Here is a 22,500-nt window from a genome sequence, read left to right as displayed (position 1 = left end):
AATGCTGCACTACAGGTCACGCTGCACCACAGTTAGATGCAAACTCTCTGGTGGGGCTGGTGTCCCTTGAGTATGACGAATCCAAACTTGGACAGCACTTTTAGATCCACCAGACCAGACTGCAGGTTATGGCTATTTCGGATGTGTCTTATGTCGTGACTTGTTGCGGCAAAACGTATGCAGTGCCTACCAACTTGTCCATTTGGGCTCTTTCAGCGCTTGTTGTTCTGCAGCTGGACATCAGCAGACTGATAATCAGAGTTGTGAGCCTGGGCAGTCATCTTTTCCAGGGGTAAAGAGTCACAGGCACAGTCCCAGTCTCACTTGCCAAAAAGTGCTGCAGGTGCAGTACTCTTGATGGTGCAGCCTTTTATGTGCGCGTTCCAAGGGCAGCAGGGCAGTCCTTCTTCAGTCCTCTCTTCAATGTGAATTGAGGGGCAGGGTGTCAGGGGTGCCCAACTTATCCTAAGGAAAGTGCCCAGAGGGGACCACACAGTCACTGGCCAATGGGCTACTGGGTCCCCTCCTCTCTAGTAATGAGGTTTCTGAGATGTGTGGCATCTTGCTATCCCAGAATGCCCCATTTTTACCTGCTTCAGATGGCAGAACCCTTCCTCGGTCTTCGGGAGCAGGCTAGCCACCCTACCAGTGGGCTACACGCCCATGGGAAAACCGGTTTGGACACAGGTTTCCCTTCCTTAGCTCTGTCTCCAAATTCTGTGCAGGAACAAATGGCATCCTGCTCAGGGATGTTTTCACAAGCGGCCCTTCAAAGGCAGCTTCACCATTGAAGCCTGCCTTTTGGGCTAACACCCTGGATGACAATCCTGGGAGAGGGGGTGAGACCTCACTCTGCCGCAACTGCTTTCATTCCCGGGCCTGGAAGTCGTTTACACGTCTCTCCAGGCGGTCAGAAACCAGTATATGGGTCAGTGCTTTTGTGAGGCTCCTGGACTAGCCAGTGCAGAGTGCCAACTTTCTAAAAGTTGCTTACCTTTAATTGTGACTTTAAATCTGGCCTGCGCATCATGTCTGATTTAATGTCCCCATTAATTTAATACCATACTTGACGTTGTTAGGTGGTCCCCTTCAGACGTTAGGTGGGCTGGGGTGCCAGCCGGTAACCCTGTGTTAGCAAATGGGTCTTCTAACCTTTCCACAGCAAAACTATTGTTTTACAAGTGTTGCTGCTAATATGTCTTACTTAGTAATATACAGCTCCCTGCCATAGGGCACTACAGGCCTTCCTTAGGGGAGACTTGCATATATCACTTAAGGGAAGTGGTGGCTTTGCCATTAGGTGTAATGGCAAAGTTTAACTGGCAGTTTCACACACTGCCCTGTCAATCTGCAGTGGCAGGCTGGGGGCCATTTTGTCTGTCACCAGCAGGGTGGCACAAACATTGCTACAGCCCTAAGTGAACACTCTGTCTTACTAGCCCTTGGTACCATATACCTTTAAGTAAGTCAGTCCTTGCCAATTGGGTGTATCCAGTTATGCATACCTTTTGTAATGGGGAGGAACACTAGCACTGAGGTCTGGACAGCAGGCCTTAGTGCACCTTCAAAGTTCAAAGCCGAAAGACCAGCAACTAATAGTCCAAATGGGGAAAAAAGTGGGTGGAAACCTACACTAAAACCTGTATCCCTACAGAGATGCAGACAGTTTACAAGGGATAAAGCTGTGTTAATAGATTAACATCTCGGAGGGAGGAAGTGTACTAAGCAGACTCCCTTTCAAAAATAAGAGAAAAATAACACAAGTAGTGTTGGTTGCTGTGAACCTACATCCAGGTGGTTCGGGGGCTTAGGTTGGGAACGGGACTTAAAATGTACAGTATTATAATTCATGGGATACTGCAATCCCTGTATTAAAACAAGTCTATCATTTATTTGTTATGTATGACTCTCATGGATTCAAATTCAGTAACTCAATGCTATGACATAGCAACAGTTTTAACAACAGCTGTGACCCACTGTTGTTACGCCGTAAAGGAATTCCAGGCTGTTCTGGCAAGGCTTTCACAACGCCTGTCAGGGCAGTGCTGGAAAGTAGAGAGCACAACTTCTGGAGTGGAGAGACGGGAAGGCACATAGAGCAGTGGAGGTGGGCGGGAGGAAGCAAGGTTTGTATTTTTAAATCGGGGGCAGGAGGTAGAGACCATGATATGTATGACTCCCCCGTTATCTTCTGTGCAGCAGTTGAAAGCAGGGGCAGATTTATTGTGGGTCATACATGACATAAAATTATAAATGGGTAAAAAGTGAATTACTGGGATATTTTTCACCTCGAGGTACTGAGTGACATCATTGACAACTCGAGCTTCACTTTCGTTGTCTATTTGATGACGCTCAGAACCCCTCGGTGAAAAACAGCACCATATTTACTGTTACCTATATATATATATATATCAATTTGTGACACACCCAGTCGCGCTCAACTGTAATAACTTATAACAGTTGAGTTCTAATTTCACAATGTCTGCTGCCAAAGCCTGCAGCGGAGGGGAAAGGCAAGTCTGGAAATGGAACATATTTAAAGCAGCTCTTTAGAAAACGAAAGTGGAACATGGGTTTTCTTTCTTCTGTTCTGTTTTTCTAGCTGTACAGTGAAAAGCATAAAGGAGACATGTATGGCAACATGTTTATTTTTTTGGCACCCCCAGGTAATTATAGAATACTTAGAATCTTTCTGTATGTTTTTACATATTCCGAGCTACTGCGCCTTGTTTTTTTTTTAAACAAAACTGACTATTATTAAACTGATTCGAATATGTGTTTGCAACAAATGTTCAACAGCTATATTGATGTGTTTAATTTTGCACAAGATATTCTATTTTTATTTTTCATGTTTGCAAGCATGCTTTCTCCTTTATATGAAAGAGCAACGCACCAAGGATTTAGGTGTTTTGTGGGAAAGGCGATGGTGTGACCTTGTATTATTATGAAATCTGTTTATTGGCATTTCATAGATATAGTCACAGTACCCATTACATTGGAGCAGCCTGACGGCTAATAATTGAAACAGGACCAATGATACATCGATGGGCATGGGCATAGTGGCAAACAGGATCAGGTGCTACACGCACCCCTTAGGGAAAATGAAAATTACGGGCCTCCCAACCAGTCCCACCAACTCAGTAACTCCCTCTGCTCTCACATCGAATGGTGTGACCTTGTATTATAAGGAATGAAGTAGCCCACTGCTTTACATAAGGATATTGTTAGTCATCTCGGAGTTCCATAACTTTATAAAGGAATGCGGCCTTCTGCCTCATTCCTCTATATGCTAATGGAACTCCTCTGTGAATTACAATATCCTTATAATGTACTGTATCTCATATATAAGCAAATGTCTTTCCTGGGTGTTTGGCCTCACAGATTATGAGTAATGAAAAAGAGAGAACCTGAGTTTGTAACCTGTGCACTTGTCACAATAAATATTTTTTTGCCTTTCTGCCTTCAGCCTTTTAAATACGATGGCAAATATTTCTGTTTCAGACGATGCTAAAGCTAGATGGTTACTGTGAAATGGAGCCTCTTCAATTCTGCCAAGCAGAGCGGACAGAAGACAGTGTACTGACTATTGTCATGAGGAACGAAGACATAGCGTTGCATATCCATGAGGTGAGTTTTAGTTCACTTTAAAAGGTATTTAATGGACAGAAAAAAAATCTCTTATTTGTTTAACACACTTCTGGAATATATTTCCTAATTGAAGCATGGCATTTCAAAAGCATGTTCTTAATTTCATCTTGTATGGATACTGTTGGGTCTTGGTGCTTGCAGAGGACATCGTGGAAAGCACATTTCTCTAGATTCTGTTGTCACAGGACCCACAACACTAGTTAATTTTTAACTGTATTTGTGCTTATTTGCAATAAAGGGAATAGTGCCACTGACTGACCATATTTCTAGGGTTCTTGAAATTTTTAAGTGGTGTTTAAATTCTTACCATTGTAAATTTCCAACCGACTCACTTTTTTGAAGTCCAAAAATATTTTTTATGGCAGGAGTTTTTAATGCAAGTGAAGAAAATAGTTAAACTTTTTAAACTTTTTGTTGCAGTCCATACTTTCAATAAAGTTAATAATTCAAAAATACATTGACGAGCAATGTATTTTTTTAATCTTTAAAGTCCACTTTCACTCATATAGCATGCTTCCTTGTGGCACTGAGCTGTTCAGTTGGAAAAAGGTATATGCTCTTTTTATCTCAATTAGGCCCTAATATCGTACTAGAGTGTCATCACACTCTGTCTTAATTGGGAGTATTAGCATTACTTTATAGAGAAAAACGAACTGTTGCCTGTAATGAGATTAATTTTTCCTATATAACTCCGAAGTTAGGCATAACTAAATGTTCAGTATTTTTGCTCACCCCACTTCAAGCAAAGATGGGACACTGATACTGCCTCAGATACGTGCCGGCCTCAGTGCTCTTTTTTATTAGGTCTCGCGCCTAGTGTTGTAGTGCGCAGCGAGAGACCTCTTGTAGGGGGTTTGGAAACTGACTTAGGAATCTGTTCTGCTTGGGTTTTCGGATCAGATAGAACCCGCTCAGCAGAGCCTCTCTAACCCAAACCAGAACGTTACCCCCTCCCTAGGGCCTATTTACACCTAAATAACCACATATATGTACCACCTAAGGACAGGGAATTCCTACTATATATACCAAGACCTACAAGTCACAGCCTCGCGGTCCCAAACGGACCCAGGACTTCCTGCCCAGACGGCAGCCACAGCCTCGTGGTCCCAAACGGACCCAGGACTTCCTGCCCAGACGGCAGTCACAGCCTCGCGGTCCCAAACGGACCCAGGACTTCCTGCCCAGACGGCAGCCACAGCCTCGCGGTCCCAAACGGACCCAGGACTTCCTGCCCAGACGGCAGCCACAGCCTCGCGGTCCCAAACGGACCCAGGACTTCCTGCCCAGACGGCAGCCACAGCCTCGCGGTCCCAAACGGACCCAGGACTTCCTGCCCAGACGGCAGCCACAGCCTCGCGGTCCCAAACGGACCCAGGACTTCCTGCCCAGACGGCAGCCTTAGCACGAGTTCATCCTATAATTACCACGACATACAACAAGGGAATCAGTGTTACTATATATCAGATCACACAAAGACAGCTAGTTGAGCACAACTTGTTCCCCAGTTCGAGAGGCTCCTTTCTCCCTTATTCAGTTACCACCTACCTGATCAGGATTAACATCTGTTCATGTCAAGTCACAGCTGACTAGAAGAATAGGTTACCCTCTTACACAAGAACACGTAGCACATATTGCTTTACTACAAACTGAATACTTTATTTAGTTATTACATGCACACTCACGGAACATAATACATATCACATAACCTGCAAAGAAAAGTGAAAGATTAAGTTGTACACTCTAATAGTAAGGGGTTGACATCACCTTGGTCGTATGTAGCCTGCACTCAATGGTCATCTAGGTTCCCTTCTCGTCTGCGCCTCGGCTTCGCCTGGAAGTCACACCTCCGCAATCACGGGTTTACTCCCGTCTCCCTCTCCGAGTCACTGGGACCTCTTCCTCATCGGCTACTCTCTTCTCTTTGGAATATCTATTTCTCGGTTTTTCTCCACCTCCAAGTTTGTCATCTGTCTTCCCTGGAATAAGTAGCAGCTTTACTACTAACGGCCAGGTGCCGCCTATGGACTAGAAGCAAGTGCCAGTATCTGCCTCGAACTTTTACTAATATAGATGTGCATTTCCTCATGGAAAATTCCAGCCCGTAACCTGCCGCCCACCAAATTCTTGTACCTCCCCGTGCCAAGGACACGTTCCCAGCCGGCCGGCCTGATGTAGTGTCTTCGGCATGAAGAAAAATACAATCCTTCGATAAGGGCCGGCCTGAACCGGTTCTCTCCAAGTGAATAACACCTCCTAACTAAAACACTGCCTGTGACCTAGAAACATCCCAAGCTGCCAGAGCAGGAGGAAAGATGGAGTCTCTCCCGTTTAAGGCCTACCAGGCCTGAATTCAGCACGGCTCCATGAAATACCCTCACTACAGAACAGATTACCCCTAATGCTAACGAATCTATCCCCTAGGATATGTATGCAAACCCTGATCTATGGGGAAGAACACAGGATCATGTCGGAGTGCCTAATAAATAGGCTCTATACACTACTCTAACCCTTAGACTTGAATGGAAAGAGACTGAAGTCACCTAAATCACCCTTCAACACAATAAGACCGGAAAAATCGAGCAGTACAGAATCGCACACGCTTGTGCGTGTGCTTTTCCTTTTGGGCCACGCTATTGGTCTTTGCGTGCGTCTTTTTTACAAAGACAGCACGCTATTGGCCAAAGGCGGGCGCATTGCTCCGCACATGGCCTATTGGTGTCTGTTACGCGCAGCAGCAGCATATGTTTCCAAATATCGTGCCCAGACACAGGTGCGATAATTGGAAACATATGCTGCTGCTCGCAACCGCGCACCCACACCAGCAGCTCCCGTATCTCGTTCTGCTTGGATTTTCTTCTCCCTGTGTCATTAAATGTATGCAGCGGTGCTGAGAAGTGTCGGTACTCTCACATTAAATCTAGTGCAGCAGGGCCGAAAAGTGCTGGTACTCTCTCGTTAAATGTATTGTAGAGGTGCCGGCACTCTTCCGTTCAAATGAAAGAAGTGTAGGTAGTCAGGTTTCAGGTTTCATATGTCTTTATTTCGACTTAATATCATAAAAGACGGTACACACAAGGACAATAATATATACATACATTACATTGCATTAAAACATTAAAAACCGCCTATATTCAGCATTTAAAAAAAAACATTAAACAAAATATTATAGACTTGATATATGAAGAACCCTTATATTACGACAAAACAAAACAATCAGGCTACCTGGAAATGTCTGGCTCTAATGACACAAGCCCACCCAAGGAACTTTGCAACACCTACTACCACAGTCTCCGAGGTATTGGTTTGCAGAGTCCTCTGAGCTCCTTCTTAATTTCAGCATTTGACAGATGGGCCTAATCCATCTATGCCTAGGGGCATGATAGGCAGGGCATGCAAAAAAGAAGTGCCCCACACTCTCCTTGTGGTCACTACACCAAGGACAAAATTCATTTGAACCAGACCAATTCCTAGAAAAAGACCTTACAGGTAGGGACCCAACTCTAAACTGATGGTATAATTTTTTATCCAGACTCTTAGTAATAGTGTCCCAATAGTTTTCCAAAGAGGAATCGGTTTTAAATACCAAAAATATACCTGTTAGGGTAGCAGCACCTGACCGTGCAACAGAAAGGGATCTGGTAGAAGCCCAATAAAGTGCTTTAAAATCTTGTTTAGGGGGGAATACATTAGAACCCGGGGAAACCCAGAGTTGACTAAGACCCATATCTTCCAAAATTAGTTTCACCTCACGTAGCCTGTAGGTAGTCCGTACCGGACAGCACCTGCCCATTTAAAGCACTGCCTCAAACACATTCTTAGTTTCAAAGGTCCATGTGTGTAGCTTACACTCGCGCTTATTTTTCGGCACAAAAACAAAACACATTTTAAAAATAATGTCACGACTTTAAAAACATCCCAGAAGTAGTTACTGTCTGCCAAGCTCGTGTGGGCGGGGAAGAACCCCGGTGTTAAGCAGATTTTTGCAAACACAGACACACACATTGTGCGCACCGCGCACCTCTCGGAGCAAAACCCTCCAGAGAGCCCGTCTGGAAAACTGTGCCCACCGCATCTCGAAGGCGCCGCCCGCATGCGATGCCAGCTCCGCGCACAGGTGCTTCATTCAGTGCTAATACTCCCAATTAAGACAGGTGCTTCATTCAGAGCCTTTTGCGCATTAAAATGTAAAAGAAACAAGTGAGTCCAAACAGCCCCCAGAAAGTAATTAGTTGTTTACACCGACTTCTATTTATTTAAGAGCTTTACCGCACTTGTCACTTGTCAAAATTACATGTACTCGTCAGTACAAGTGGGAAAGATCAGTTCCATCAATCAATAGTCTCCATTGTCAAAGAATCCAAACCCCTTCAATTTCAGTTGATTGTTATCTTTATTATTAAAACAGAAATCCTAGCACACGATCTAGCCGACACGTGTTTCGTCTTTTACTAAAACTTTTTCAAGGCGATTAATGTATAACAATCATCTCTGTTGGTACTTGTAGGTGACCATGAGCAAATTGTGCAGTCAAACCAAAATCACGTTAGACTAAAGAAGACCATGAATCTTGAAATAAATCGTAGTTTCGAGTAGAAATGTAGACTAAGTAGTGAACGACAAGCTTCAATCACGCTATATCAGCTTTTGGTACAACTCCCTGATATGAGTGTACACGCTATCCCGGAATGGTAATGGGTGTAACTGAACGTGGAAGGTCCCGCAAAGAAATAAAACAAATATGATTTTGGTTTGACGATTTGCTCATGGTCACCTACAAGTACCAACAGAGATGATTGTTATACATTAATCGCCTTGAAAAGTCTTAGTAAAAGACGAAACACGTGTCGGTTTGATTGTGTGCTGGGATTTCTGTTTTAATAATAATGATGACAATCAACTGAAATTGAAGAGGTTTGGATTCTTTGACAATGGAGACTATTGATTGATGGAACTGATCTTTCCCACTTGTACTGACGAGTACATGTAATTTTGGATGCAGTGATCAACCTAAATTAATGTTGGACTGAAAATTTATTATAGAAGGGTGTGCTGTTCAGGCTCTTTTTGATTTTCAATAAATGGTATATATATATATATATTTGTTTTTTGTCTTCATATTACTTATTTAAGTGCTTTAATTGCAGAAACACTTTGGTATAAATGCCGTATTTCACAGGGCCCATGAACAAGGGCACATATTTCTAAGGCCTGGCCACGCACTCAACAATGGCAATAAATAATAGATATATGGTTTCATGTTACATGCTTAAGTGCTTTAATTGCAGAAACACTGTGGTATAAACCCCGTATTTCACAGGACCCATAAACAATGGGACATACTTCACAGGTCCCTGTATAATCTGGAAACTATTTAATTGGGGTCTTTGAAATATGGGGTTAATCATCATAATAAAAGCACCAGGCCGCTTCTTCAACATTGCGCACTGTTTAATCGACATTCTATCCATGAAAGGTAAGCAAAGCCTGAGCAGTCTAATTCCAACCGGTTCCTTGTGTCAGCAGCACCTCGCAGAGAACAGCCTCAGCAATCTAAAGGGTGTTTTTCCTTAACTACATCATTACATATTTTCTTAAACAGTATAGCCCAGTATTTCATGGAATGATTTCAATAACCATTTTACCGTTTGAAAAATGAAGAATGTTGAAGCCACTACCACACAAAAAAAAAAGCGGCATGTCCAATATTTATTGTGTAACATGTTAGATTGGATCTTGGTGACTTTATAGTCCACTTGACGTCGGCCTCCTGGTTTGTGATATGGCCCAGAACCCACAGCGGCACTGCGGGACCATATTACATGCTTGGATCTTATGCATCTTCTCCCATTCTTTATCTGCAGTTGTCCCAGGTGTAAAGTGCTATTTTTTCCCATTTTTGAGTGCGGAGGGACCGTTCATCAACAGAATTGAAGCCTCCAGTGATTAATGATTTCTCTCTCCTACCTTAAGAATGGTATAATAACACACTTACTGCACCCAGCTGCTACCTCTGCATGTATGGCCATGCCGCCGTGTGTCCATTCTAAATAGGTGCATGCACAACACCAGAACACGAGTGCTGACATCTGTTCAATGTGATGGAATTATAGAAAACAGACTTCACGACTATTTGCGGGAAAGTTATTGTAACATGCATTCTATGCAGTATGAAAACTTTTTTTTCCATGTCAGTTTCTCTGCACTTTGATAACATCGTAGCATAGGATCTTTGCTTTGTACGAATAAGTATGTGCATATTATTAAACCTATTTTACATAATTGCGTCACTGGGCCACATTTCACCGATATGGGGGCTCTCTCTATCTGTATATCTGTCGCCTTATATGTATTTCTGTCTGTATTTCTCTGCATCGAACATGCTGTTGAACAACATGTACTATAAAACCTAAACTCATACACATACCTATGAAGTGTAAAAGTCAAATTCTAAGTTATTACCATAATACAGCCTAACTATTGCTATAAGGCACTGCTTATTGGATCAGCGGCTGCAACTTACAAATCATAACCCTATTAATGCTTGCAGGGGCTATTTACGAAATTTGCATTTCGTTGGATATATTTAACCATTTGTGCACTGATTCTGGTTGAATACATTTACTTATAACTGGCACTCATGAAAGAAATAGCATGGCATAAACCACGGAGGCTGACCAGCAGAGTGAAGTGTTTTTATGGCCATTATTGTGGGACCAGTGACTCGGATAACCATTGCCTCTTGGCAGGCAGAGCCTTCGCCGCACTTAAAACAAGCATTTGCAATGCAATAGGTCTTGTATTTACGCGAGTTTAAGCTATTGGCATTGTAAATGACAATGTCTTTTATTTATGTTTTAAAAACGAAAACAAAAATAAAAGGCATTATTTGCAATGTCAATAGCTCAAACTCGCGTAAATGCGAGACCTATTGCATTGCAAATGCTTGTTTTAGGAAGTGTGTTGTGAACATGATACTGGCAAGAAATATCCCAAAATGTGAAAGAATTGTGATTACCACATAGAATGTGAAGTCAGCAAAATGTATACTTTTCATTGTGCGTTGTTTATTTTTAAGGGAAGGATGAGAAGTAAACCTACTTTCTTCCATGGCTAAGAGGAATATGGCAGTGGTGACCGTTCTTCCACTTGAACTCCCTAAGTCCTTATTTGTGACTTCTTGACTGATACCATTATCACCTGTGTGACCACAGCAAGAAGGAGCAGTTTGCCATGAAGTACACTTACAAGCATCCCAACATCATCCCTTCTGTAAATTCCCTCCAGGCAAAACCAGGCACCGGTAGACAAAAGTATAGGAGAGCGCTCAGCTTCACCTGACCTCTTGGTCACTCTCAGTCATGGTGGGATGGCTAGCCGGAGTACTCACCCTTGTCTGGAAAATATGGTCACTGTGCTAGCATGTTTGTTTGAATTTGTCTTGATTATTCTGCCCCTCCCAACTATCCTCCTCAGCCAGTCAACCCCTGCAGTAACAAAATAGGTAGCTCTTCTTGAGCTTAGTGATTGGGTAGAGAAAATCATGTTTTAGACAACAATTGGAGTACCTTTAACAAACCTGATTGGATCTGGTCAAAAGAGGATTCTTTGGATCTCTCCGCCATATAGGGTGTCAGTTACGATAAAGGAAACGACACAGGTAAATCTATGAACCTTAAAAGTATGATCAATTTTTCTAATTACGTTACTATACCGTGCCTGTTTGAAATGTGTATGTTTATTTAGTGATTGAACACAAGTCATGGTAACTTCACATTACATGTATTGTCGGAAACGAGTGCAGCAGTCAAGTTTATCTAGGTAAACCTTCAGAAATGTTTCTTCTGTCTTTATAGATTCCTGATTTGCTCCAGCTAAAGATGCTTCCCAGTGTAACATTTGCTGGAGTAGATAGTCCTGAAGATATAACAGATGGCACTTATCAAAAGCTTTTCCACTCAGGAGGTTTTGTTGTATCAGACGAAACGGTCTTGGAAAATATAACTTTAGGTGAGCATCATTTTTCATTGTCATTGAATAAATGTGACCAATAAAACTCCTGTTAAGTCTCAAAATGTGAAATTTCTGAAAGGCCTTTGGTTTTGGATTATAAATTGGTGTCACCTTTAGGGCTTAGTGCTCACTGGAAGGTTTGTCAAAATCCTTTATAAGACCTTGCCTCCCTGAATACATTTTTTTTGCCACTCAAGTTACGGAACAGCCTTTTGGAATGGTATTCCAGCATTAATGTATTAAATGAACACAGCATCTGCTTTTTTGCTGTAGGTTCAACTAGTAATGCACTTTTCTATTAAACCAATCACAAGGGAGGGCAACTACCTGTACATAGCATCTATATGTTAAAAAAATGCTTGTAAGCAGTGGGTAAGGACGTGTTCCATCTTGCAAACTTAAGACATGTTTTTAAATCATTACAATCCATATCTGCATGGTCTCTCCACTGATGTGTGAGTTATTCTGGTTAGGTTGTTTTAAAAGTATTTTGAATGTCCTTTGTCATGAATTTTGTGTGTTGAACTGAAAGGTCCTCTTGTTGTTTGTTCCTGCTAACATGAGGCTCATGGGACAGTAATAGGGCGCAATATACCCCTGTATCAAAGCACTTTTAATATGGTGTTTATCATGACGAGGATTTACAAAACCTCCATGGAACCCTCAATCCCAGTGAGGTTTTCAGGCTATTACTTTTTAGTAATTGATGTTCCTAGGCTGGCTGGAATAAGGCATTCTCAAATCTGAATGTTTGTTTTTCAACGAGTGAGGTGCTTCACTTGCACTATCTATGGATGTTTTATAATTCTGGGGTGACTAAAAGATTTTTCCAGGTGGTAAGCCTGAGTTTGTTCACTTAAATTGCTTTTACTAGTCATTATGTATTTTCAACATGGGATTATTCACACCTCTGTTTGAAGGCATGTTGCTTTGCTGGATCAGAGACCGGTAAAATGATAAACATAATGCATTTCTCAGAGTTAGTCTGAGGCATATCTTCTGCTTCTGTATTTGTCCTTGAGCTTATGAGGATAAACGTGGCAAATTGGATGCACATTTGCCATCAGGTTTCTAGCCACACAATTTTTTTTAAATTGGTAGCCAAGAGCACAGGACTGAGGAAACTGAATCCCCACAACATATACTGCTGATAGAGCCTTCTTACTGCAGATTTCTCACCTTTCGAACATACCCCAGTTGTCATACTGGACCAGGAGACTTTTGAGCAGCAGCCCTGAACCCCGGTAGGTGGCACTGTGCGGTTCCGCTGAATCTCCATTTCGCTCCAGAAATGGCATGAGGGGTCAATATAGGCCCCACTCTTACTCCGGTTTTAGTCAATAATGCATGCTATTTAGAAAACCCATATTTAAGGGAAGGTCTCGTATTATGTAGGATGCTGAACTCTCACCCACAATAAGTGGCGTATTTCATTCTTGAGTTATAGTCTAGCCAAGGACACTTTTTCTTGGGTGAGGTCCCATATACTGTTTTAGGGCAGTTGTCGTTTGTGGAAATGATACACGTTCTAGGGACTGGTTACAATTGTGTAGTAGAAGAAGGTGTGTTCATTTTAGGATTTGCTGTGTCCACATCACAACAACAAAAATTCGAAAACCTAAGGTGTGCTATTTATGCACTGTGTGGTCTATTTTAAGCATTTGACATGTTTCTGCTCTCTGATGTATAGCCAAAAACGGTCTGGGGCATTCATCAGAGTAAAGCATAACCCCCTACATCCTAAACACTACAACCCTCACCACTGTCTATCGAACTGTTAGTTCTAGTTTATTAACCTATATTGAACAGCAAAATATAGACATTGCATAGTTGGAGAATATGCCTTAAATCTGCATCGTTTGGTAATTCAAAACTATAACCGACCATGACTGCATGGAGTGCAATGAAGAACACATATGGAGGTGCTTGTACTAAGTCCAGAGGGACTAAATAAGGAAAATTGCACCTGATGAATATTTTAACATTTTAAATGTATCATTGTTGATTAAAAAATGATGCTGCTTAATAGTGGGTTATGAATTCTGTGTATGTTGATTTGTATAGCGCACTTATCACCCGAGATGGTTTTCAGGCGCTTGGGCAAGGTGTGTAGGTGTTTGATCCCAAGGTGCTAATATGAAGAGCCAGGTCCTCCGCTTCTTGCTGAACTTAGGAAATGAGGAGGAGTCTCAGATGTGTTGAGGGAGGTTGTTTCATGTCTTGAGTGCGATGTAGGAGAATAAGCGACCTCCAGTTTTGCTTTTGTGGATACGGTGAGTGTATGTGAGTGAGAGAGAGGCAGAACATAGGTATCTGCTGGGTTGATGAAAGTGTATGCAACAGTTCAGGTATTCTGGTCCTGTGTTGTTTATGGCTTTGTATGTGTGCATAAGAAGTTCGAATTGGCTGCGCTTGTGATTGGGAAGCCAGTAAAGCTTCCTGAGGTGTGATGTGGTGTTGGTGCGGGCGTGGGAGGTCAAGTTTGAATCTTGCAGCTGTGTTCTAAAGGGTCTGGAGTCTGTGTAGTAGTTGTCTGGAGGTTCCGGCATAGAAAGTGTTGCCATAATCCAGCCTGCTTTTGATGAGTGCTTGTGTGACGGTATGTCTAGTGTTCGGAAGCATCTGTTTGAAGATCTTTCACAGCATGTGGAGGAGTGGAAGCAGGAGGTGCGCACTGCATTGACTTGAGCCATCTTGTTGAGCTTGTCATCTAGGATGATCCCTAGATATCTTGCCTGGTCTAGGGGTGTTCGTCCTAGCTCCGACGACCACTAGGTGGAATCTGATGGGGAGGTCTTGTTGGCGAAGGCCAATACTTCTGTCTTGTCATAATTGAGCTTCATGCAGTTGATTTGCATACAGTCTGCTACCATGGTCATGCAGTTGGTGAAGTTGGTTCTGTTGGTGTTTGTCTTGTCCGGAAGGGAGAGGATAAGTTGGGTGTCATTGGTGCAGGAGAGGATAGTGATGTCTTGTGATTGAATGATTTTGGTGAGCTGTGTCATGCATATGTTGAAAAGGGTGGGACTGCAGAACGATCCCTGTGGGACACCGCATATCAGTTTCTTGTTCTCTGATGTGTAGAGTGGCCGCCTGACCCTTTGATTTCCTTCTGTGAGGAAGGAACAGATCCATTTGAGAGCGTATACTTTTATGCTAATCTCTTGGAGTCTTCTGATGAGAGTGTTGTGGGAAACAGTTTTGAATGCCATGGAGAGGTCAATAAGGATGATGGCCGCTCTTTCTCCTCGGGCCAAGATGTTTCGAATGTCGTTGGTAGCCACGATGAGTGCTGTTTCTGTGCTGTGGTTCTTTCTGAATCCTGATTGTGTGTTGTTACTCCAGAGAAATTGTCACAATTAAAAAATAGTGGGTGGTTATTCGGTTCTTAGCGTTGTAATTTAATAGCTGACTAAGGGCCCGATTTAAATCTTAACAAAGTTACTCCGTAACAACGGGGACAGATATCCCATACAGGATTTATATTTTGGCGGACAGGATATCTGTCACCATTGTGACGGAATAACCCATCCACCAAGATCTACATCAGGCCTGAAGTCATAATTTTGAATTCCACCTGCAAAAATGTGTACAGTATGATTCATTTGAAATAGAAGAATGAGAAGTGGTGAAAGAAAGGTGGGACCAGTGTAATCGAGAACAAGCAGAAATATGGGGAAAAACACGACAGACCTTTTGGAAACATATTGGTAATAGTGAAATCAAAGAAAGTAAATGTTTTGCTAAGACATCTGGGTGTTATAGGCGCACATTAAGCCTACTAGAATGACCTTGCTTCATGAGCCATCTTTTTCTATTAAACTTAAATAGTCAAAAAATACCATGGGAAAAGGCTTTTGCTGCCTGCATTCTTGTGCTTTTAATATGACACATAGTAACTTCTTACAGATTCTTTGTAACCTATACAGGTTACAGTTAATATCTTCATGAACGTTGGCAGTCTTGTCCAAATAAGAATGACACTAACTTTGTCAATTCCAGTTCATAGTTGAAGGTCTAGATACCAAAGATTATGTTAGTCTACAGTTCCAGTACACACTGCATATGTATGACATTATTGATTATGCTTAAATATGATTCAAAACATATTTGTATTTTTTGTGTAGTAGATTTCACTGTAGACTTTGCAATCTGATTTTGTTTTAAACGGAATGTATGTGAAAAAAAATAATGTTCGAGGCATGTGGGCTGCTGAATTCATATCTGTGCATAGATCGCCGCCTAGTGTTGGGTCCGGATGATTGCACATTGTTGTCCTGGAAGAGTCTTCGAAGTATCACGAGATAGGTGGCTCCTCCCCTGGACTACAGTGCGCATGGGCATCCTCTCCATCCTTAGATTGTTTTTTTCCGCCATTGGGTTCGGATGTGCTTATCTTAGCTCAAGTTAGGAAAATTTGGTTTAAGGCCAAAAGGCCTTTAGTTATCGTCGGTACTGTTCCCGTTCGGTATCGACCCGTTTCTTTAGTGCTTTAGCACCTTCTTCAAGCTTTTCGGATCCGCTTGGTCCGAACATCGAACTTCGATCGACGATGGAATCGAGGACTCCCTTCAAAAGATGTCCTTTATGCCACGCGAAATACCCACACATCGACGTCCACCCGGTATGCAACAAATGTCTCACACCGGATCACGATGAGTCGAAATGTATGGCCTGTGCCCGGTTCCGCTCGAAGAAGACTCTCCGGAATCGACGGGCAGCGAGATTGGAGGCGCATCAATCGGCGCCTGTCCCGGCCAACATCTTTAGCACCGAAGACGAGGACGCCGAGAGCGTAGAAGACGTAGACTCCAGCCCCTCTTCCGAACAAGACTCACGATCGGAAAACGATGATGAGGTGATCTTTCAGGGAGAAGAAGTCGTCAAAGAGGTAGGAGACTACGATGAGGCCCTTGGGGCCGAGGAAGATAGCTCCAGCGAAGAGCTAGGCCAACCCGTCGATACGGAGGCCGAAAAAATAAGTCGTCATAAGGCTCAAGTCGAGGGATCGCCTACGGGCCTTACCCAAGATCGATCTCACGGTTCTTCGGCCCCGCCTCCAGGCCCGGCCTCGGTCATTTCACAAGAGCCATTATTATCGAAGACGACTGGATTCCCTTCAGCGAAACTGAAACCGTCCATCGCACCGGTTCCATCGAAACCGAAAGTGAAACTGGTTGCGATCGGCTCGAAGGCCTCGAAGCCCTCCACTCCTTCGACGCCGGCAAAGGTCATCGGCTCCGAACGCGCAAAAAGGGATTTCGGTGCCGAGCTCACCGCAGCGGATACGGGTGCCGAGCCGAAAAAGAAGGACCTCGGTCCCCACAAGGCGCCTCGGCCTCTGGCACCGAAGATTACGGCCCAAACCACCAAAGTCAAGGTGGCCAACCCGTCTGCGTCGACGTCTAAGACGGCGGCGCCTGCCAAGTCATCGACTCCAACGAGCGCCGATACCTCCCTTCGGATCGACGGCCCAATGACTGCGAAGAAGTCGGATGCCGCTTCGACGCCCACCTCCAAGGTGCCGATCGGTTCCAAGGCGCCATCTGCGTTCACCGTGCAACAGGTCTCAGCATCGTTGCAACGCATCAGAGAACGGGCAACCCTCCACTCTACGTCGGGTCCCGACACGCACAAGGCTGCGAAATCCCACTCGCTGGCGCCGAAACTGTTCGAGATTCGGACACGTGTCCGCCAAACACAGTCCCCATCCACTGGACAAACGCATATCGAGCCTTCACAGGCACAATTTATCGACGCCAAAACTGGTAGGGTGATGCTCCGCAAGCGGAAAATCACGCCAGAGAGGGGATTGGACTCCTACAGAATTCCTCTCAAACACAAATTGCCGGCAGGATCAGAGCCAGTGCTTCATGAACACTTTCAACCCTTCCATCAGGATCCACCGTCCTTTTCTCCTACGCATTCAGAGGCAGACGCAGGAGAGGACTATGTAGGGGATGATACCACCTACCCTGGGGATATCGATCCTGATGACCATATGCAAGACCCAGATCAGGCGTGGGATGAACCCACCGACCAGGGTACCGCACCAGATACCCATGACACACAGCTTTATAACATAAAGACATCTCCCACAGAGGACACTGCTGCCTTTAATGCCCTCATAGAACGGGCTGCTGCCAATCATGGAGTAGAACTCCATTCTGACACTGTCGAAGAAGACTTCTTGGTGGACACTTTCGCCTCTTCTGAAAAAACTGTCAAAACTCTGGCCATGTTAAAAGGAGTTCTAAAACCTGCCAAAGACATTTTTAAAGAAACAACCAGGGCACGGGTGCTGAACCCCAGAATCGAAAAGAAATACAAGCCTGCACCCGGAGACCCTATGTACATTAGGGGTCAGTTACCTTTAGACTCCATGGTTGTTGCTAATGCTCGCAAAAGAGCCCACTCACAAACAACGGGTGATGCTCCTCCCCCAGACAAGGAGTCCAAAGTGCTGGAGACATCAGGCAAACGGATTGCAGCGCAAGCAGCAAACATCTGGCGCATTGCCAACACACAGGCACTCCTGGCCCGTTATGATAGGTCCCACTACGACACACTAGAATCACTGCTACAACATTTGCCAGATGAATATAAAGAGGCAGCGGAGCTCCTTATCAGAGAGGGACAACTCCTTACCAATGCATCCATCAAGTGCGCACTGGATGCAGCCGCCACTGCGGCGAGGGCAATCAACACAAGCGTCATGTTGAGGAGGCACGCATGGTTGAGAATCTCAGGCTTCAAGCCTGAGATTCAGAACAATATCTTAAATCAACCGGTCAACCCAGGCTATTTATTTGGCCCTGAAGTTGACACTACCCTCGAAAAAATTAAGAAAGACACTGACACTGCGAAATCAATGGGGGCTCTGCAGACGCAGCAGTTTCGTAGTGGCTCCTTTCGTCGCCCCGGGAATAGAGGAGCAGCTAGAGGTCAGGGGTCACAGCAGCAGTACACTAAAGGGGGCACACAAAGTAACTATGATAAAACCACCAGAGGTGGATATCGTGGATCCAGCACCAAAGGCAGAGGACGTGGATACGGCAACACCAGGTCCTCCCCCAAAAACAAACAGTGACGCCCTCTCCCTGCCCCCCGACCACATAACACCTGTCGGGGGGAGACTCCAACAGTTCCTGTCAGTCTGGAAAACCATCACCACAGACAGGTGGGTCAGGGACATTATCCAGCACGGTTACTGTCTCGAATTAACGTCCACTCCACCCAACATACCGCCAAAGCACCGTCCTATGTCCGTAGAGCACTTGTCATTATTGCAACAGGAAGTGCTAAGTATGCTGCAAAAAGGTGCAATAGAGGTCGTGCCCGTCAACCAACAGGGGACAGGGGTGTACTCTCTGTACTTCTTAATCCCAAAAAAGGACGGTTCGCTCAGACCTATACTAGACCTGAGACCCCTCAACCACTACATTCTCTCAGAGCATTTCCATATGCTCACCCTACAGCAAGTTCTACCGCTCCTCAGTCAGGGAGACTTCCTAGCCACACTGGACTTGAAAGATGCGTATTTCCACATACCCATACACCCATCACACAGGAAATATCTCAGGTTCACTATTCAGGGGCATCACTATCAGCTCAAAGTTCTCCTGTTCGGAGTAACAACAGCACCCAGGGTCTTTACCAAGTGCCTAGCAACAGTGGCTGCACATCTACGGAGACAACACATTCACGTGTTCCCTTACCTGGACGACTGGCTTGTTCAGGCAAAGTCAGCCCAGCAATGTGCCAGCCACATGTCCCTCACCATTCACCTTCTTCACAGTCTGGGATTCTCACTTAATTACCCAAAATCACATCTCCAACCCGCACACGTACGACAGTACCTGGGCGCGACCATAAACACTCTGGCAGCCACAGCTCAGCCAAATTTAGTGAGGATCAACAGCATGCAACTGCTGATCTCAAAGTTCAAACCTCAACACTCCCTTCCTGCCCGAGTGTTCATGCAGTTGATAGGCATGATGGCCTCCTGCATTTTCATAGTCCCGCACGCGAGACTACATATGCGCCTGCTTCAGGAGTGCTTAGCACGTCAATGGAATCAGGCTCACGGACAATTAAAAGACCTAGTGTTGGTGAGCGGTCTGGCATACAACTCTCTGCATTGGTGGAATCCACAAAACCTTTGCAAGGGCCGACCGTTCCAAGAGCCTGTTCCACAAATAATACTGACGGCGGACGCCTCTCTCCAGGGTTGGGGAGCTCATGTACTCACTTACACAGTGCAGGGTCTATGGATGACGCAACAAAAGAAGATGCACATCAACGTTCTGGAACTGATGGCAATCTTCGTAGCCATTCAAAGTACACTTGTGCGACAAAGTTGTGTTGATCCGGACAGACAACATGACTGCCATGTACTACATACAGAAGCAGGGAGGAACACACTCTCCACAGTTGTCTCATCTGGCTCAGAGCATGTGGAAGTGGGCCATTCAGAGGAACATATTCCTCATGGCGGAACACCTCCCCGGCAAGGACAACCAGATGGCGGATCTGCTCAGCAGAGACAGCCACCAGATGCACGAGTGGGAGCTACACCCGTCAGTACTCCAACCGTACTTCCAACAGTGGGGTCATCCAGAGATAGACCTATTCGCCACAAACGAAAACGCAAAATGCCAAAGCTTTGCCGCCAGGTTCCCACATCCGCAGTCACAGGGCAATGCGATATGGATGAACTGGTCCGGCAGATTTGCGTACGCTTTTCCCCCAGCGCCATTGATACCAGTAGTGGCACGCAAACTGCGACAACACTCATTGACACTCATCCTAGTTGCTCCCACATGGGCGCGCCAACCATGGTACACCACCTTTCTAGAACTTTCCGTGGTGCCGCATCAAAGGCTGCGGATCAAACCCGCACTTTTAACGCAGAACCATGGCGAAATTCAGCACCCAGATCCGCAACAACTGAACCTGGCAATCAGGCTCCTGAGGTCTTAGAGTTTGGCTACTTAAACCTGCCACCTGACTGTATGGATATCATCAAAGAGGCCAGGAGACCCACGACCAGAGCTTGCTATGCGGCTAAATGGAAGAGGTTTGTCATTTACTGCCACAACAATGACATTAACCCGCTGGACGCATCCATTCAAAACATCATCTGTTACCTCTTACACCTATACCGATGCAATCTGGCATACAACTCAATACGTATCCATTTAACCGCGATAGCAGCCTATCTTCAAAACAGGCAGCACCTCTCTTTATTCAGAGTTCCTGCCATCAAAGCCTTCTTGGAGGGACTCAAACGAGTAATTCCCCCAAGACATCCACCGGCACCGGTGTGGAACCTCAATTTGGTCCTCACCAGATTAATGGGTCCACCCTTTGAACCTCTCCATTCATGTGAGATTCAATTCCTCACCTGGAAAGTAGCTTTCTTAGTGGCAATCACTTTGTTAAGAAGAGTTAGTGAACTCCAGGCACTAACCATTCAAGAGCCATTCATACAGGTTCACGCAAACAGGGTTGTACTACGTACCAACCCCAAATTCATGCCCAAAGTGATATTGCAGTTCCACATGAATCAAACTATTGAACTGCCTGTTTTCTTTCAAAATCCACAAAATGTCGCAGAGAGAATGCTCCATACACTAGATGTAAAGAGGGCCCTCATGTACTATATAGACAGAACTAAGGACTTTTCTCCACAACACAAGGGCAACGCCATTTCCAAAGCAGGGATAGCCAGATGGATCGTTAAATGTATTCAAATTTGCTATCAAAAAGCGAGACGCACATGCGGCCCAAGGCGGGAACGACGACACAAACGAACAAACTGGATAAATACGCGGTGCCCACTGGTCCGACACAGTCTGGAGCGACGGTGGGACACGCCACGGACCAAACTGAGCCCTCCCTGACTTCTATAATGGCCGCAATACAGACGCTGGGCACGAATCTCGAGTCGAAAATGGACAAGATCTCCATTGAAGTTAACTTGCTGCGCACGGATCTGGGCAAGACCACGGAGAGATCGAGAACCAACGAGACAGCCATCAAGGCACTACAGGCCTCGGAAAAGCGGCTCGAGGGGCGAATAAACGAGCTCGTTCTCCAACATCGCCAAATGGCGCTGCGGCTCGAGGACCAGGAAGGGAGGGCGCGCCGGAGTAACATCCGCGTGGTTGGTGTGCCGGAAGGAACGGAGGGGCAAAGTGTGGAGTTATTCCTGGAAGATTTAATTCTCAAACATTTGAAGCCTAAGAGACTCTCTACGCTCTTCACCATCGAGCGTGCGCACCGTGCACTGCTCCCTAGACCCAGGCCGGGGGCTCCGCCGAGAACAATAATCGCCAAGATATTGAATTATCGGGACCGGGACGCCATCCTCCAGGTGGCCAGGCAACAGGGGGACCTGCACTATGGCGGGGCAACTATCCGATTCTTCCCGGACTTCACGCTGCGAGTACAGCAGGAACGTCGCTCCTTCATGGGAGTCAAGGCAGCACTCAGGGAACGGGGCATCAAGTACATGATGTTCTTCCCTGCAAAATTGAAGATCATTGCGGGGGGCAAGTCCCACTTCTTCACCTCGCCGGCGGCGGTACAGGAGTGGCTCGACACGGCGGCACCGGAAGAGCGGGTTGGGCACGACCGTGACCACTTGAGAGACACCAGGGCCGCCTCCCCCGGTTCTGCGGCGGGGAGGCAAGCAGCAGCCGAACAAAGCCAAAGGTCATGGCGTTCAAGGTCGAACAGTCCCCGCTGGGACTCGCTCCCAGACACAGCGGCGCGATGAGGATTCAGACGGTGGAACCATGCCTCGTCGAACTGTAATGTATAAAACTGGCACCGGGT

General features: G+C 45.2%; 1 protein-coding gene across 5 annotated transcripts in view; it reads left to right on the top strand.

Annotated features, from left to right (window-relative positions):
- The window catches only part of TASOR2 (transcription activation suppressor family member 2), a 1,022,580-nt gene that overhangs the window by 906,238 nt on the left and 93,842 nt on the right, over positions 1–22,500 (top strand). For all 5 annotated transcript variants that reach the window (XM_085653577.1, XM_085653574.1, XM_085653576.1 and 2 more), the window contains 2 exons: positions 3,502–3,627; positions 11,502–11,655. In XM_085653577.1, coding sequence (XP_085509703.1) covers positions 3,502–3,627; positions 11,502–11,655 — 280 coding nt within the window. The remainder of the gene's footprint in view (positions 1–3,501; positions 3,628–11,501; positions 11,656–22,500) is intronic.

This window comes from Triturus cristatus, chromosome 4_1 (genome assembly GCF_964204655.1).
Source record: "Triturus cristatus chromosome 4_1, aTriCri1.1, whole genome shotgun sequence".
Classification (NCBI taxonomy): Eukaryota; Metazoa; Chordata; class Amphibia; order Caudata; family Salamandridae; genus Triturus; species Triturus cristatus.
This window is presented reverse-complemented; position numbering and strand designations above follow the sequence as displayed.